At 43.3% G+C, this 19,596-nt stretch overlaps 1 protein-coding gene across 1 annotated transcript in view; it reads right to left on the reverse strand.

Moving 5' to 3' along the window:
- Positions 1-348: 348 nt before the first annotated feature.
- The window catches only part of LOC310985021 (ephrin type-B receptor 1-like), a gene marked incomplete at both ends in the record, with an annotated part of 100,984 nt that continues 81,736 nt past the window's right edge, over positions 349-19,596 (reverse strand). Inside the window, 6 exons of the mRNA XM_083970440.1 lie at positions 349-460; positions 2,233-2,391; positions 2,519-2,715; positions 7,163-7,312; positions 10,584-10,731; positions 11,463-11,530. Coding sequence (XP_083826566.1) covers positions 349-460; positions 2,233-2,391; positions 2,519-2,715; positions 7,163-7,312; positions 10,584-10,731; positions 11,463-11,530 — 834 coding nt within the window. The remainder of the gene's footprint in view (positions 461-2,232; positions 2,392-2,518; positions 2,716-7,162; positions 7,313-10,583; positions 10,732-11,462; positions 11,531-19,596) is intronic.

Here is a 19,596-nt window from a genome sequence, read left to right on the forward strand (position 1 = left end):
AAATCCAGAGAGTAGTCTTTTCTTTTTTTTTTTGTTTTTTTTTTTTGTTTTCAGTCGCTGGCTCTTGCAACTGTCTGTTAAAGTTAAGTCTGAAAAGCCAAATGTCACGAGAGACGTCCAGTGACCGGAGAAAAAGGAGAGATGCGGCCGTGCAGACACATAAATGGCCACGGTTTGGCTATTGTTTAAAAACATGAGAAGTGGTCGAGATCTCCACGAGCAGCAAACTGAAGTGTAGAGAGAGTGTAGAGAGTAAAAAGGAAGAATTGTAGAGATGACAGCCTGCTCCCTCACAGACTGTATGTACACTGGTAACAAGATTTCATACTGTATCGCTCCTGCGCGCCGCTACACGGACTCGGTGGGAGACTGGTCGTCAGCGTGGTGTCTCATGGTCTGAACGCTGGTCAGGATTTTCTTCTGGTGGCCGGCAAGAGACACTCCGATCCTCTGAAGGTCCCTGGAGAGACAGACACAGATATATAGATATTTATATAAGACATATAGGATGAATCATCAGCACCAGATTATTAATATAAACTAGACTGTAATTAAAAGTGTTATGTGTAGGATTTTAATAAATAAATCAAAGACTACAGTCACATTAAATTACCATATATCTCACAGGATTTAACCTCTTTTAATTCAAAAGGTACATCCTCCACTCAGATACATGAATAATTTAATTTACTGATCTGATGTGGCATCTGGGCAATTTGCTTTTAAACGGACTGAACAAGCAGCACATGGTTAAAGGGATAGTTCAACATTTTGGCAAATTGGCCTATTGCTATAATCCCTATAGTCTTAGCAGTAGGTTTGTTACCTTTAATTGTCGGTGCAAGCTATTTTTAGAACGGCGGAGCAGAGCCGCAAGCTGCTCAGAGCTACGCTACGGAGGCTAATGGGATTTCTTGGTTTCACTCATCAAACTCATCAAATACACAATCCAACAACTCCAAAATGCTTTGGTGGAGTTGTTTTAGAGGTAAATTCATGCAAAACCGCTGGTGCGCGTTCCTGTCGGGGGCAGTTTGCCTCTAAAACAACTCTGTCTGGTAACGTTCTGTTATTATCTCATAGCGTGGTGAATATGCAAGTCACAACTTGTCCATGAGAGTGTTTTGGAGTTGTTGGATTGTGTATTTGATGAGTTTGATGAGGAAAACCAAGAAATCGCATGAGCCTCCGTAGCGTAGCTCTGAGCAGCTCACGGCTCTGCTCCGCCGTTCTAAAAATAGCTTGCACCGACAATTAAAGGTAACGAACCTACTGCTATCTACTGCTAACTATCCCTTTAAACATCCCACATGGTCATATAGAATAATTTAAAGAGTAAGTTTTGTAAAGTTTCTGATCCATCCCTCCCCAAGTAGCATGAGCAGTGTCTCTAAGTTATTTCGCTGGCTCTTATCTGCTGTCTCCACACTTGTACTATGTTAAAATGTACTTAATTAATCCCTGTGGGGGAATTAATCCCCTATGTCTGACTCAGTCTAACTGTTTAGGAGGAGTGCACAGTCACGGTGCAGAGCTAAGTCTGACGCCGGGGCCTCGGCCAGAGGTGATGGTGGAAACCCTCTGGTTGGCTTTTCATTGACTGAGGAGTTTAGAGGTCTTGGCTAAAGGCTTGGTCGATCTAAACCTTACAGTACAGTACTGCATAGAATATTTGCCTGGAAAAAACAGCGATCAAGTCATTGACAAAATGAAAATCTATAGTGGCTTCATTACTAAAGTAAACAAAGCAAAAACTTTTTTTTCCCACAGTGACAGATGGTGTTGGGAATTAAACATTATAGAAAAAAACACCTGTTTCAGTGATAAAACTGTGAAGAACAAACCTCAAGCAGAGACATGAGGTTTGGAGAAGAGATGTGTGAAAGAGAGACACCGTGGGAAACGAGGTCCTACCTTTCAGAAACCCCACTCAGAGCAGAGTGGTTTCATTTGGGTAAGAAGAGTCAGCTATTTATTAGACAGTGATGTATTGATGCTCAGCGAAGGTGCTCATAGCATTTTATAACATGAAGGACGGCCGGTGAGTAAGACGGGGAGCTCGCTGAGAAAGAGAGACAGGCCGGCGCGCAATTAGACCAGCAGTCGGCCAACCGGCTGCCAGTCATCCAGCTAACAAGACTGCGCCTTGGCAGGTGAGCAGCGTGAGACGCAGGCAGGAAGAAAAGGCAGGTGGACAAGAGAACAGAACGGCGGTGTAATGTGTGGACCTACTCGGCTGTGATTTGCGTGACAAGGGGAAGGGAGGTGAAGCCGGAGCCCAGGAAGGAGTCTCGATACTGGGTCATCTTCAAAGCAGCCAGCCAGTCCTCCACCGAGCTCAACCTGCTCAGGTCTGGAGCTCCGCGGTCTAACAAGGGATGATGGGGAGGCCTGAAGCGAGAGGATATTATAGTGGATATAGAGAGAAGTTAAAAAACAAACAAGCAAACAGTGTATCGCTGAAAACAGAGGGGTTGAGTGAGTTTGTGTATGTAAATGAGTTTGTATCTCTCCTCACCCGGGGGCCACGTTGTTGGTGCCGGCTTTGAGAGATGCAGGGTTGCGTATCATTTTGTCTAACATGCTGACGATATCAGGAAACTTTGGCCGAGCGTTTCTGTCTTTCTGCCAGCAGTCCAGCATCAGCTGGTGCATCACCACTGGACAGTCCATCGGTGCAGGCAGCCTGAAGTCCTGCTCTATGGCGTTTATCACCTGGGAGAAAAAAAAGGGAGGACGACAAAGGAGAGGAGGAGATGATGATACAAAATATTGAAACATCATTGATCTATTTATACTTTCATTCTACACACCTAAAGCTGCTGTAATCAATACCTCACATCTGGTGCTCCAACGTTTAGTCTCCCGATTGTGCAACACGGTGTCAATTGATTTGAAATGTGCCGGTGGGGTGTAATTTCTGGAAGGATTTGATCAAATGGCGAAGGATGTGATCGCTTTAAAGCAGCCGCTGCTCTGGGAGCCATGCGAGCGAGTTCTCTGGGGAACAACAGCTAAATGCAACCCCGCCATTCAACTGTGAAGGGATGTTTGCCTCCACCCACACCTCCATCACCCACGTCGTTGGATCAGGAAGCAGAGAAAAAGGGAGAAATGGATCAATTCTAAACACTTAGGCTGCTTTTGTAATGTGAAGTTTGAAGTTTGGGTTCCCATAATCAGACTTGATTAGCCAAGGTTTATGTTTATGTCCCCGAGAGCAGGATATAAAAAATGACTTTCATGTCGCACCAGAAGAGATAAGATGAGGGATTTGGGGATATAAATTCAGAAAAATGCTTGTTTTTTGACATATATTTGACAAATATCAAGAGGCAGCAGAAAGTTCTTCTGTGTGTGTGTTTTTTTTTTTAAACCAGCCCACTCTCTGGTCTGGGAAATGGGAGCTATAAATGACAGAGGGGAGAAAATATTTTGAAAGAAATTTAATCTTGTGACATCAATAAACTGCACGCAGCGTGGTGCTGGTCTGTGATGCTTAGGGTATCAAAAGGGTGTGACATCAGATCCAAAGTTGAGTCTGGCTCTCTGGCTGATGTTTAGGGGACACTTATATATTTTGATATGCGACTCCCTCCAGGCAAACAAGACCCGAGTATGGGCGTGATGTGATTGTCTGCTCCGCTGCAGCAGCTCCTTGTGATATTTTGGGCTGATAGGACAGGTGTATTTTTACAGACAGGATCTTGCCTCATTTGGCTTTTATTTAAAACTGCAGGAAAAAATGAAAACTTGGATTAGTTAAGAGGATTCAATTTCCATTTGAGAGCTTCATCCTGACACAGCGTGCAGTCACTCAGTATTATCCAGATATTCATCGCTGCAGAAGAAGTGACGCCTGCTGCAGACTGTGATGTGGAGGCAGGTAGTTTTTTTTTTTTTTTTACACAGAGAAGCCTCTGATTTCATTATGCTGCTGCAGCTTCTGACGGAGATACTGATCTTTCGAGGTTTTTCTGAGAAAAACTTTTAGGCAGGGATTCTGTACTGCAGGGACTTTGTGCTAAATATGTCAGCATACCTTTAGGTGCAGAATTTAATTATTGTGAACATCACAGACTGTCTGAAATAGTAACTTGCTGCCTTTGTATGGCACATCCTTTCAATCAATATTGTAGAAACATAAGTTCATAAACAATCAAATAAATATTGAAATAAATAAATAAGGAAATAAATATAGAAATAGATCAATACATGTAAATATAAATATGTAATTGACTGCAGACTGAAAGAGAACCACACCAGACCTTGTTTCACTACTAGTTTTGAATAATGACCACCTATCCACACAAAGAGAAATTTAAAAAAAGGAATAAAAAGTACATGAATGTGATAAGATGTAGGGTAATGCTAAAAAATTGAAACATTACGATGTCCAATATCAGTTTACCACAATGTAAGACAAAGCTCCACATTTGATCTTCAGCTACTTAGTACGTTTGCTTAAAAATGGCTTAAACAATAACACTGTAGTTACTTTTACTTTGAATTTATTGTTATTACAGTACAGTTGGATAACCCAAAAAGTAAAATTACCATTATTTAATCCATTTATGTTGTAATTTCTGCCGCGCATCATCGTTTTTTTTTTTTTTTTTTGTAATTATACTATTTTTCGTTTGCAGTCAATATTTGCATTTCCTGCATCTGTTATTTTTCCTTTTCACTCTGCCATCCCCTCATCACCTGACCTCCACGTTCACCCGCACACCTGCTCCTCATTCGCTCATTATCTTCCCCAGGTTTAACCTCTCTTCAGCCTGAGCGCTGCCAGGTTTTCCACGACGCCTTCCTGCCAAAGCATTCCAGCCTTTTGTCTTGTTTTCCTGGCATCAGTTTATGACCCCTGTCTTTTTTTGGACGTCTGCATGCCTGCTTTTTACCCCCCTGGACTTGTACACCTCTTCTAGCTTTGATCGTTGACCTTGTTATAACTCCACCTTTTCTGCCAGTGATTCAAGCCTCCGAGTCCAAACACTCTGTGCTTGGTGTTTTGAGTTTTTGGAGCCGCTGCTGTGTTTTTGTTCACATTTTAATGATAGATTGTGCCATTATGAAGGGTAAAGTGCCAAAAAAAAAAGAAAAGAAAAGGAAAATGAAAAATAAAAACTGTTTTTTTTCCCCCACCTCTCCTTCTCTGGCATTTAAACTTACAAGACCAAGTCAGTGTATGTCTAAGCCCATATAAGCCGAGGGAGTCGCAGCGATTCTACTGTAAATGCATCGCCGGGGATTTGTCTGCTCGCTGGGTGAACTCTACTTGACCCCGACACACTTCTCAGGCTTTGTGCCACACAAATTCTCTCTAAGCACTGCTGTCAATCACAATAGCAGCAAGTGTAGTGAAACATCACAGGTCTCTTTCATGATTAATTCATGTCGAACACAGCACCTGTGGCGGCTCCACTGACAATTTCACCGTTCCGTGTTCTTTGAAATTGGGTGTGTGTATGTGTGTATGTGTGCCTTTTTATGTGTGTGTGCGCCTTTTAACGTGTCACTGCCTGCATGCGTGTGGTTAACGTGTGTGTGTGCAGAATGTGTGAGTTTAGGGTGTGAGGTTCATGCATAGTTAATGCCCCAACAGACCCTCGTTAGCTATAGCAGTAACACACACTTTCTCCATCATTATACACTTTCTGTGCCATTATAAAACTGTCTCTGTCATTATACTGAATCTCTGTCATTACTGCTGTATTGGCTGCTTCCATTTCTCTCTGGAGCAACCATGGGGGAATGAAGGGTGAGGCTGCACAGGGAGGGGGGTGGGGAGGAGAGAGATAGACGGTGGCGTGTGAGCGAGTATGAGATGGTTAAGGTGATCTAAATGCTAGACGGGGGAAATGGTTCCTTGCAGATGAAAATTAGGAACTGATTTACGTTTATTAGATGAAAATGTGTTTCTGTCTTATAGTCGGAAGCAGATCTCATCACTGATTAACTCCTCATCAGTGGGAAAGATAACCAGATAGAAAAAAAAATTCCACATATAAGATAATGGGATCCAAAGCAGGTTAAAATGGAGCTGGAGTTTTTAAAAAATGTGCTTTTAGAAATAAGACAGCAACTCTAAATCATTTTTTTAAAAAGGAGCTTTCGCTTTAAGCATATTTTCCAGATGATAAACTCAACTGAACTCACTCGGTAGTGCGCTGGCAAATTTTCTGCAGCAACAAAAAAATGTATTTTAAAGTTGGAACTCTTGTTCAGCTTGTAAAATTCCCAGGCTACTCCGTGTCAGAGTCATTAGATTTATAGTTTCAGAAAGCAAGAATAGGAATTCAGAGCCTCGACGCTTTGAAGTGGGGTTTAGTGCCAAAACTAACTATAATCTGTGTATCACATTTCTTCTCGGAAATAGAAACCTAAAAATAAAAACGTCAGCAATCCAATCTTGTGGAACCTCCTTTTCCATGTGCTGTTCATGATCCCCTTTAGGTTTAAACAGTAAAATTGAATACTCAGCCTAAAGAAAGGATAAAAGAGTGGTTTTCATATTATGTTAACACAAGAGCAGAGAATTGTACACGTGTATTTTGTAAGAAGATAACTGAGGTCTAATATAATTGATAAATATAATTTCAAACCACTTAAAAATAAAATCGACGTGATGCCGGCATGAATTTAAGAAAGGTATAGAAATGTTGTGGCAAACTGATCGTACTGTGCAGGTAATTGGAATAAAGTTGTCAAAACAAAATGAAATTCTCTGAGGAAAAAAAATCGGCTGGAAACCAGAAATCTGACGCCTCCTGGTCTGATGTTTCAGGGAACAAACATTTCTGTGACACCTAAATTGATGTCCTCATTTTCCGTGTGTTTTCCTCGGCATGCCGGCACCCCGCTGTGAGAGACGGCAAAGGAAACAAATAATCACACCCCCATACCCCCACCCCCCTCTCTCTCTCTCTCTCTGTCTCACACACACGCTGTCTCTCTCTAGAAATACTGTGTGCAACTAAAAGAAAAAAAATATGGGTGAACGAACGCAATCTTATACAGTCACAGACATCAATGAGAACACAAGACGACAAGAGACAGACTGTCTTTATCGCTGTCTTTTTCCTCATCTCTCTCTCTCTCTCTCTCTCACACACACGCACACACACACACACACACACACACACAGGTGGTGACTTACATCTTGGTTACTCATGTCCCAGTAAGGCCTCTCGCCGTATGACATCACCTCCCAGGTGACGATCCCATAACTCCAGACATCTGATGCAGACGTGAACTTCCTGTAGGCGATGGCCTCGGGAGCCGTCCACCGCACCGGGATTTTACCACCCTGGGAGCAAGGAAAGAGAGAAAAGAAAAGAGGAAAAGAATAAAATGAGGAAAATTGATTTTAAAAATAATTCTTTTTTATTACAGTTTCGCTCTGGATGTGCGTACGAGAACATTCATCATCACACAGTACTGAAAACGGAGGCTATAGGCAGCCCCGTATATCTGCCATAGTATGTCATAAATACCAAGGTGCAGAGTGACTATTAATGTAACGGTCATCACAATCCGGACCAGACAGAGGGATGAGAAATGTGTGTCTGACTGATGTCATACAGTACAGTCAGTGTGAGCCCATGAGTTACCTGCTGCATTCACATTGTGGGATCATATACACTTTACAGCGGGAAGAAGAAGATGCACTCACAAAGAGAGAGAGAAGACAAAGCAGATGTTTGATTGTGTAGTGAGATGGATAGCACGCACATACATACTGTTCATCTACATTTGTTTCTTTTGTGTCTTCTCTAATGAAGACAAAGCACCGACTGAACAAAAGCTTGGTTCTGACTGCTGATACTGCTGTCCAGGAGAGTGGGAGATATTTGCAACACGGACTTTATTCTCGTAGGAATACATTTGCTGTGTCCCAAATTCTGGGGCCGCACCCTGTAGAGGCTGCTTTTGCGTCACAATGAGCGATGGGCGGAGCCTTCGTGGCTCTACTCTACCTATCCAAGGATTGATTGTGCACCAGTAGAGAAAGCAAATAACACTGACAGAGAGAGGCTGAGGATTTCACTTTTAAATCCAAGTGCTGAGGTTTAAAGGGATAGTTCAACATTTTGGCAAAGTGACCCACTGCCATAATCTCTCTATAGTTTTAGGAGTAGGTTTGTTACCTTTAATTGTTGGTGCAAGCTGTTTTTAGAACGGCAGAGCTGCTCAGAGCTACATTACAGAGGCTCATGGGATTTCTTGGTTTCCTTCATCAAACTCATCAAATACACAATCCAACAAATCCAAAACGCTCTGGTGGACAAGTTGTGACCTGCACATTCACCACGCTGAGATAATAACGGAACGTTATGAGACAGAATTGTTTTAGAGGCAAATGCAGAGACTGCTTGCCGAAAAACTGCCCTCGACAGGCGCATCAGCGGGTTTTGCAGGAATTTACCTTGAAAACAACTCTGTCTCGTAACGTTACATTATTATCTCATAGCGTGGTGAATGTGCAGGTCACAACTTGTCCACCAGAGCGTTTTGGAGTTGTTGGATTGTGTATTTGATGAGTTTGATGAGGGAAACCAAGAAATCCCATGAGCTTCCGTAGCGTAGCTCTGAGCAGCTCGAGGCTCTGCTCCGCCGTTCTAAAATTAGCTTGCACCGACAATTAAAGGTAACAAACCTACTGCTAAGACTATAGGGATTATGGCAATGGGCCAGTTTGCCAAAATGTTGGACTATCCCTTTATCATCTGTTCAAAGGCTAATGACTGTTAAAACCAAAGACCTTGGGAGTGAAGAGCATAGCTGATGTTACAAAGTCAAAAGCATCTGCAAAACCAAACTGTCGTATCTCAGTTGGAGCTTCACAACGGCTATAAAGGGTCACACCGTAGACCTGAACGCAGCTTCTTATCACCACCATCTTTTACACTTTTGAAATTGTAAGAAATACTTTTGAGCAAACACAAAATGCCTCCAGTCAGACTGCTTTTTTTTTCTCCCAACGCTTTCATCCAAAGAGAAATATCTCACCAACAACTGGATGGATTTCCAATTTCAACCATCCGTCAGGTCGGTCTGATGGAGAATACTGGCCCCTCAATGACCATGATGGTCCATGGAGCTTTTATAGAGCACCACCAAGACTTTAAACTGTCCACTTACCCAACACTTAAGTTCATGACACCACATCTCTAAAACTAATGACTAAATGACTGAGCGAAGAATGGTCAAACTAATTGTCTATGGGGCATGAGGGAAACATCACTCGGTATAATGTGGCAGAGCACAGGACCGACCAGGAAGAGGGAAGAAGATTGAAAAAAAAATTAAAATCCTCTTGCTCTCAGGACTTGAAATAAGAAAACATCAACAATCAACAAGTGTTTGTGAGCTTGCAAGCACCGACACATCTTCAGGGACAAGCGAGAAGTGGCGTTGTGAGATTTGTTTACCTCCAGTGGTTTTTTTCAGCTTCATCGGCTGTATATAAAGATTAATGTCTCCAACTGTGCACATGTGAACGTGGCTCACATTAGCATTCAGCTCGACGCACAGATGAGTCTAACTACAGCTGAGGCCCCCGAAGAAACACATGTGAAAAACTGAGTTTGGCAATCGTAGCCAATGTCCATTTTAAGAGACGCCCCCGGGGACAAACTTTACCATTTAATGTCCCACCAGTCATCAGGGTCTAACATTTGCAAAGTTATCAATTTTTCATCCATTCAGCAATTTCATTTTCCAATTAGTGGAAGCAGTGGACTTTTAGTGTTGTCTTTATGAATGTGAGTGAAACCTCCGCCCGGTTATTAAAATCACCATGGCGACAGGTTAGTAGGCAGTTTACCATCTTTGGGGCCAAAAGTGACACTGAGACATTCGCGCCCTCATAAATGTACATTTAGTTAAAGGGATAGTTGAACATTTTGGTAAATTGGCCCATTGCCTTAATCCCTATAGTCATAGCAGTAGGTTCGTTACCTTTAATTGTCGGTGCAAGCTACTTTTTGAACAACGGAGCAGAGTCGCGAGCTGCTCAGAGCTACGCTACGGAGGCTCATGGGATTTCTTGGTTTCCCTCATCAAACTCATCAAATACACAATCCAACAACTCCAAAACGCTCTAGTGGACAAGTTGTGACCTGCAAATTCACCACGCTATGAGATAATAACAGAATGTTACGAGACAGAGTTGTTTTAGAGGTAAATTCATGCAAAACCGCTGATGTGCGTTCCTGTCGAGGGCATTTACCTCTAAATCAACTCTGTCTCATAACATTCCGTTATTATCTCATAGCGTGGTGAATGTGCAGGTCACAACTTGTCCACGAGAGTGTTTTAGAGTTGTTGGATTGTGTATTTGATGAGGGAAACCAAGAAATCCCATTAGCCTCCGTAGCGTAGCTCTGAGCAGCTCGCGGCTCTGCTTCGCCGTTCTAAAAATAGGTTGTACCAACAATTAAAGGTAACGAACCTACTGCTCTGACTATAGGGATTATGGCAATGGGCCAATTTGCCAAAATGTTGAACTATCCCTTTAAGCCTGCCTGTCGCTACAGTATGTGGGTTTGTGCGTGGGTTTTTGTGTGCGTCCTTACCAGTGAGCTGGTGTAGGTGGGGTCGGAGGTGTCGTCCTCCAGATAGCGTGATAAGCCGAAGTCAGACACCTTACACACCAGGTTACTGTTAACCAAGATGTTTCGAGCTGCCAGGTCCCGGTGAACATAACTCATCTCCGCCAGGTACCTGGAACATCAGCAGGATTTATTGTGTGAGTGTGTGTGTTATCTGCTGCCAGCTACCTGGGCTACTATAAAAAGGTAATGGGATTTAGTGTGTGCATGTGTGTGTGTGTACATATCAGTGTGTGTGTGTGTGTGTGCGTGTGTGCGACATCACTGCCGGCTACCTTAGATAAAGTAGGAATAGGATTTAATGTTTGTGTACATGAACATGTTTGTGTGTTATCTCAGTTACACGCCTGCAATAAAACACAGATAGAATCTATAGTGTGTGTGTGTGTGTGTGTGTGTGTGTGTGTGCGTGTGTGTCTGTGAGAGAGAGCTGTGTATCAAGGTGCCAAGACGACAAGTAGTGGTGTTGTAAACTTGACTAAACAGCTTGGATTACCATACAACCTTTTTTTTTCTTGGAGTTTTTGTCTCTTTGTCTTTTCCATGTGTGTGTTGGTACGACTGTGTGTGTGTGTGTCTGTGTGTGTGTGTATGTGTGTGTGAGAAAGAGGAAGGAGGAGGAGGCAGTACATCTCAAGCTGCTGATGCCTGATTGATTATAACACATCACCAGACTGTATTGGATGTCACCACACGAAGTCTCAGCGTGACAGAGCTGGTTTTGTTTCAAAGAAATCTAACTTCTCATAACAACTGAACAATCAAATAAAAAAAGTTTGTGCGTCATCTTGATAACAAAATGGATTTCTGTAGAGTGTGTAGAGTGTGTGTGTTGGTGTGTACCTCATTCCAGACGCGATGCCCCTCAGCATACCGACCAGCTGGATCACTGGGAACTGCCCGTCATTTTGCTGCAAAACCATAAACCATGACAGGATTTGTGTTATTTTCTGTTATCAGACATTTTCACTGTGGTTGGAAAAAGTCAGACAAGTTAAAGATGTGTCAGCGTTTGACAGCGAATGTTGTGACAAACAATGTTTTTGAGTCACAGAACATAATGTAACATGATTAGGACGAAGAAGGATCATATCTGAGCACACTCTTCTAAGTTATTGTTGTGGAAACTTTCACTTTCTTGAATTGTGTGTTGAAGTCTCTTTATTCTGTGCTATTTATAATTTATTGAGACACTGTCAATCATGAGAGAAACATAAAAAATGTTTTAGATGTAATACTCTGATAAATATCAGTGGTATTTATTTCATTATTTCCATGGGAATAAGTTAAGTATAAAATGCCAGTTCATGGTGAAGTTAAAATCTACATAAATAACTATTTCATATAAACGAGGTATTAAAATGTATAAATAATTAATGTTTAAAATGAGTAACTTTAAAAACATCATTTCATGGGATGTGTATGCCTTTAAAAGAAGTTAAAAGTAATTCTATTACGTTACATTACGTGCGTGAGTTCATGCGTGAGGTCATGACCTGAATGTTTACACTTCCGGGGAGAGACTCGAGCGAGGAAGAAGAAGGAGCAACGTGTTAATGGCGTAGAGCGGAGACTTTGGGAATGTCGTGTCGCCAGTGTGGAGTTATGAGTGAGTGACTTTGAACTGTAGTTGAGCGACGTGTTCGGAGTGTGTTTAGTCCAACTCTCCACCGCTGCTTGTGTTTTGTGAACACGAAGACGAGTTCGGTTCTGTTAGCTAGCAGGAGCTAGGCTAACACCACGGGCCTCGCTGAGGGGAAACGCCGCCTGCACGGACGGGAGGAGCTTCAGAGAGTCGTCGACGGAGGTCGCTTCGCTGCTGCCGAGGGACACAGAGGACGCTTCGCTGCTGCCGTGGGAGACGGAGGTTCGCCGCTGCGAGCTGCTGCGAGCGGAGACGGTCGTTACCACAACGAGCGAGCGATTCATCAGCTGCGGCCTGGTCTGGCTGACTTCACAGACACACGGGAGTACAGGTATCAAAAGGTTTCCATCATGAGCTCCAACTAAGCGCGCCAACGAAGGTAGAAAAGAGTGCACTCAAAATAAAATTAGACAGTTTGAGAAAAGACAAAAACTCTAAAACCCCGGGGTTATACTTTTTTATTTTCTATATCTCTCTTCCAAAGAGAAATGTTTGGATGTGTGTTTTCCCTGCATCATTAATACATTCGCAAAACTGAGATCATTGTGTTTGGTTTTATTGAATGGTGTTTACTATTGAAGTATTAAGATAACTTACAGGTCAAGTGTATTTCCCTGCAGTCTCCACCTGGTTATTTACAAGTGAGAATCATACATTACCCTAGACTGATATTTACTATTTGAGATGTGACTTTTACCATAAAACATTTGATAAGCGTTAAAGCTTCATCTTCATAACATAAGGTGGGTTTTAATACATGAGCCGGTGGTAAAAGGGTTACATTTTTGGGGGCTCGTCCGGGATGTGTTTTTGTTATAACTGACCTGTTTTTTTTATTTTCTTTATTCAAAAAAAAAAAAAAGAGAGATAATTTTTTTTCTGAGACTGCTAATGTAATTATCCTCATTGCTAAAAACGGGGAATTATCAAGTGTGTTAACATTTATTGTGAAGTTTTTGCTGCTTGAAGCTAAAAAAAAAATGGAAGCAATTGAAATTGAAGCTTGGTGCAAAAGGAAGCAGTTAGCTTATGAAAATGCAGTTGTTTTGAGTGATGTTGACCCAGATGTCACAGATGAAGTTCTGCTAACAGCTTTAAGTCAGGTTAAAGTATTTGGGAAGTCTGAAATAGTTGATCGTTATCTTGATGTAGCTTCTAAAACACATTTTATACTGATCAAGACTTCCACTGACTTGACTAAACAAACCCTACCTGACGTTGTTGGACTTCCTGGGGAGGCTGGTCCATGGCCTGTTCATGTGCTCACCGCTCCTGCAGAAAATGAAGAGTTTCAAGCTAAACTAATGTCGTTTCTGAAGATTGAAGGTAAAACCCTCACTGATGTTAGCGGCTTACTCCAACCTTCACCCCTTGACATGAACACTGCACTGATACACGCCATCAGCTCCCTAGTGGATAAATGTAACACCACATCTGCTGATTCTCAGAGTTATCGCAAGCTGCGCATGTTCTCTGGTGTGAAACCTACGCCCAGTGGCGAGGAAGAGTATGATGCCTGGGCAGAGCAGACAGCGCATTTGCTAGAAGAGTGGCAATGCAGTGACAATACAAAGAAACAGAGGATAGTGGAAAGCTTAAAAGGTCCAGCTGCTGACATTGTGAGATTTTTAAGAGTGCAGAAGCCCACTGCAACTTCATATGACTACATGCAAGCTTTGGAAACAGCTTTTGGGACAACTGAGAGTACATCTGATCTCCTGGTGAAATTTAGACACACATATCAAAGTGTTGGTGAAAAACTGTCTACTTACCTGTTGAGGCTGGATAAACTGCTGCACTGTATTTTCAGAAAAGGAGGCGTGGCACTGTCTGACATGAATCGATTACGGATGGAGCAGGTTGTGAGAGGAGCACTGCAACAAGACATGATTGCTCTACGTCTCCGCATGACCCACAAGCTGCGAGAACCTCCTTCTTTCAGTGAGTTGCTAAAAGAGGTAAGGGAGGAAGAGGACATGCTCCAAAGCAGAAACGATGTCAAGAACCCAGTAATGTCACAGTCTGTAACTCCTGTTTCCAAGCCTGCACCTGAACTGGAAGTCGATCCTGAAGTAGCAAAGCTGAAACAAGAGATCAGTGTCATGAAAGCTGAAATGATTAGTCTTAAAGCTGCTACAGTTGCATCACATCCAGACACACAGAGTCCACAACTAGAAATCCCTGCCAAGACAACCTACAAAAAAAATGCTACCCCACAAAGGTTTGGCTATCAAGAGGATAAACCTGGGATATTTTGCTATAGATGTGGGGAGGATGGACATTTTAAGAGAGAATGTGAAGGTGAAGAAAACCTACTCAAAGTCAACAAGCGCCTCATTAAACTGACAAAGAAATCGGGAAACTACCGCGGGGTCCAGTAGAGGAACGGCCTGGCATCCCGGTGGTTGCAACACGTTCCACCAAGTGTAAAAACTCAGAAAGAAAAGTGATTGACACTGTACCTGAAGGCTTAGTGGGCCCAAGCTCTGTCGTGTCAGTACAGATTGAAGGCATCTACTCTAAAGCCATACTCGACTCTGGTTCTCAAGTAACTTTGCTGTACAGATCCTTCTACGACAGATATCTGACACACCTGCCATTGACGTCTATCAGCACTTTGCAGATATGGGGTCTTGGTTCTGCTGAGTACCCTTATGATGGCTATTTGTCACTTAGGCTGGAGTTTTTGGAAGCAGACGTCGGAGTGAGTGAGACCATTGATGCACTTGTGCTGGTATGTCCCGACCCAGTTGTGAGAGGTGAAGCTTCCATGCTCGTAGGCACAAACACACCCACTGTGAGACGACTGCTTAGCCACTGTAAAGAAAAAGGAGGAGAAAACTTTGTGAGAACTATGCACATTCACCCAATCTTCAGAAAAGTTTTCAGTGAGATCTCACTTCTGCCACCTGACACTGACAACAACAAAAGAGGAACTGTGTGGTTTACTCAAGCCAAACCTGTCACCTTACGGCCTGGGGGAGTCGCCAGAGTGACCGGTGCAGCAAAGTTTCAGGGAGCGCCGAGCACTCAGACCATCCTCGTGGACTCACCTGATGACCCTGCGAATGAGTCACGGTTTCCAGATGAACTCCTGGTGAGACCAGAGTTACAGACCTCCACTGGTGTGATGGCTAAGAAAATCACCGTTCTAGTCAGAAACATGTCGGCACGAGAAATTACCTTGACCAGAGGAATGCCGATAGCTCATCTGTTTCCAGTTGACGTTGTGTCATCTTCACCTGAAAAGAAAGAGTCTGATGTTGAGCCACCTGGAAAGTTGACGCCCTCCTCTTTCAACTTTGGAGACTCACCAGTTCCTAAGGAGTGGAAAGAAAGGTTGGTGACAAAAATGATGGAGCGGAGCGAGGCTTTCTCTCTGCACGAGTTTGATGTAGGATGCAGTAAAAGCACCCAGCACACTATCAAAACCACAGACGACAAACCATTTCGTGAGAGGTCTCGTCGGCTGCCGCCTGCAGATGTGGAGGCATTGAGAGAACATCTGTCACAGCTAAAAAACGCTGGTGTTATTACAGAGTCACGCAGTCCTTATGCCTCGCCCATTGTGGTCGTGAGGAAGAAGAACGGGAAAATAAGGATGTGTGTGGATTTCAGGACTCTAAACCGTCGCACTGTCCCAGACCAATATACAGTGCCAAGAATTGAAGATGCTTTGGCCTGTCTCAGTGGAAGTAAGTGGTTTAGTGTGCTCGACCTTCGGAGTGGATACTATCAAGTGCCAATGACAGACTCTGACAAAGACAAGACAGCTTTCATCTGCCCGGCTGGATTCTTCCAATTTGAAAGAATGCCACAGGGAGTGACAGGGGCTCCCGCTACGTTTCAGCGGATCATGGAACAGACTGTCGGAGACATGAATTTGCTTGAGGTATTGGTTTATCTTGATGATATCATTGTGTTTGGAGCAACGCTCGAGGAGCATGAGACCAGATTGTTGAAGGTGCTTGACCGCTTGAGAGATGAAGGACTGAAGTTGTCACTGGATAAATGCCAGTTTTGTCAGCCATCGGTAACCTACGTCGGACACATCATCTCACAAGATGGGGTCTCTACTGATCCAAAGAAGACCGAAGCTGTAACCACATGGCCGAGACCAAACACTGTGACTGCTTTGCGGTCGTTTCTTGGATTCTGTGGGTACTACAGACGCTTCGTGAAGGATTATTCCAAAGTAGCTCACCCGTTGAACCAACTGTTGTCCGGTTACCCACCAGCTGCAAAGAAATTCAAAGGTAAACAGGAGAATACTTACCTCAACCCTTCAGAGCCCTTTGGTCATCGGTGGGATGGAAAATGTGAAGCGGCCTTTGAGGAACTGAAGCGACGGCTTACTCAAGCTCCCGTGTTAGCTTTTGCAAATCCTCAGCTCCCCTATGTGCTGCATGTCGACGCTAGCCGAGAAGGGCTAGGAGGAGTGTTGTACCAGGATCAGGGTGAAGGATTGAGACCCGTGGCTTTTGTCAGTCGAAGCTTGACTCCTTCAGAAAAGAATTACCCAGCCCATAAATTGGAATTTTTGGCGCTGAAGTGGGCGGTAGTGGACAAGCTACATGATTATCTGTACGGGACTAAGTTTGAGGTGAGGACAGACAACAACCCTCTGACATACGTGTTAACGTCTGCCAAGCTGGACGCGACGGGTCACCGCTGGCTTGCTGCCCTATCTACGTATGACTTCAGTCTCAGGTACAGATCCGGTGTCCAAAACATTGATGCCGACGCTCTCTCACGTCGTCCACATCCCAGTCCAATACAAAAATCAGAGTGGAAAGACATTCCTGCAGCAGGTGTGAGAGCCATGTGCCAGATGTCTGCGGTGACAGAACACAGAAACCCACAGTCTGGAAGAGCCATTGACCTTTTGGGGATTTCTCCGCAAGCTATCCCACAAGCTTATTGTAATTTGGCTTCTTTGAGTGTCAAAAATATGCCTGTTGTGAGTCTCACTGAGTTGTCAACCGCTCAGCAGGAAGATCCCGGCATAGGACAAGTGTGGTCGGCTCTGAGAAATGGCAATATCAACCAAGTTGACAAGACAAAACATCAAGCTTGCTCTTTGCTGTTGAGAGAGTGGGACAGGTTAAAGATGCAGAAAGGAGTAATGTATCGCATTGTAACTCCACCAGGAAAATCACGCTGTTCTCAATTGGTGCTACCAGAAAAGTACAGAAACACAGTAATGAAATCACTGCATGATGACTCAGGTCATTTGGGCCTCGACAAGACATACGGCCTGATTAAAGATCGGTTCTACTGGCCTCGGATGAAGTCAGAGATCGAAGAGTATTGCAAGTCTTGTGTGAGGTGCATAAAAAGAAAGACTTTACCCAAGAGAGTTGCACCTTTGTCTCATCTGCAAAGTGAGGGACCATTTGACCTCGTTTGTATGGACTTTCTGTCCATTGAGCCCGATTCGAGCAACACAGAAAATGTCCTAGTCATTACTGATCACTACACTCGCTACGCTCAAGCCTTTCCAACAAAGGACCAAAAAGCCTCTACAGTGGCAAAAGTGTTACTGGAGAAATATTTTGTCCATTATGGATTGCCCAAGAGGATGCACAGTGATCAGGGCAGAGATTTCGAAAGTCGCCTTGTCCACGAAGTGTTGAGTTCACTCGGAGTTGAAAAATCAAGAACGACGCCCTATCATCCTCAAGGAGATCCCCAACCCGAGAGGTTTAATAGGACATTGTTGGACATGTTAGGGACTCTGGAACCAAACAGGAAGAAAAAATGGAGTCAGCACGTTATACATTTGGTTCATGCCTATAATTGTACTCCGAATGAAGCTACGGGATTTTCTCCCTATTTTCTCATGTTTGGGCGTGAAGCCAGATTACCTGTGGATCTATGTTTTGAGACTTCTAGTGACAGCACACAACAGAAAACTTACCTCAAGTACGTTTCTGACATGAGGAAAGAGTTGAAGGCTGCTTATGAACTAGCAGAGTCCATCGCTGCCAAGCAAAATCATAACAACAAGCAGAGATATGACAAAAGAATCAGATTTACACAGTTGTTACCTGGAGACAGAGTCTTACTACGGAACCTTGGATTACAAGGGAAGCATAAACTGGCAGATCGCTGGGCATCGAAACCATATGTTGTGGAAAGCAAGATGCCGAACTTACCAGTGTTCCGCTTGAAACCTGAAGATGGTGATGGACCGATCAAAATCCTCCATCGAAATCACCTCCTGTCTCTCGGGAAGAGGATATGTCCAGATCCTGTATCTAATACAGATGTTACACCTACAAGGAGAGTTCTTCGACAGAGAAAACAGAAAGAACACACAGACAAGCCTGAAAAGGAAAAGACACAATCACAGAAAACGCCAGATAAAGACTCTGAAAGAAGAGAAATTAGACCCAGTGATCCTGTTGGAAAAGAGTACATTGACTCAGAGGATGAGGACTATGGACTGTGGTATGATTCCACTATTGAACCTCTCAGGAACAACATGGATGATGATACTCTGGAACCATTCAGTCTGGATTTGGATATCTTCTTAAGCGACCTGACTGGACAACCAAAAGCAGTTGAGCCAGCAGAAACACAGGAATGTGTGGAGGAACCTGAAATGGACAGTGGAAATGAACTTGAGTCAACGGAGACAACAGAACCTGAACTACAAGAGACATGTGAGAACCACGAAGAGACTGAAAGAGACAAAACACTGACGGAAAACATTCCCTTACAAGAAGAAGACATTGACCTTGACTCTGAGACTGATCTTGACTTTGACGCTCAGACCAGACCTCAGAGACTAAAGAGGGCTCCTTTAAGGTTAACTTATGTCACCCCAGGTCATCCAAGTGTCATAGCAGCCCCTACGGTGAAGTTTGTTTCTTGTATTTACAAGTGGATAGGTACACCTATAATTGCTTAATTGTGTGTTTCACTCACCAGATGTGCCATATTGGTTTTATGTTTTCAAGGTACAAAGTCATGAGGGCATGCTTTTATTTTGGTGGGGGGAGAGTGTAATACTCTGATAAATATCAGTGGTATTTATTTCATTATTTCCATGGGAATAAGTTAAGTATAAAATGCCAGTTCATGGTGAAGTTAAAATCTACATAAATAACTATTTCATATAAACGAGGTATTAAAATGTATAAATAATTAATGTTTAAAATGAGTAACTTTAAAAACATCATTTCATGGGATGTGTATGCCTTTAAAAGAAGTTAAAAGTAATTCTATTACGTTACATTACGTGCGTGAGTTCATGCGTGAGGTCATGACCTGAATGTTTACACTTCCGGGGAGAGACTCGAGCGAGGAAGAAGAAGGAGCAACGTG

Source organism: Trachurus trachurus (assembly GCF_905171665.1).
Source record: "Trachurus trachurus genome assembly, chromosome: 4".
Lineage (NCBI taxonomy): Eukaryota > Metazoa > Chordata > Actinopteri > Carangiformes > Carangidae > Trachurus > Trachurus trachurus.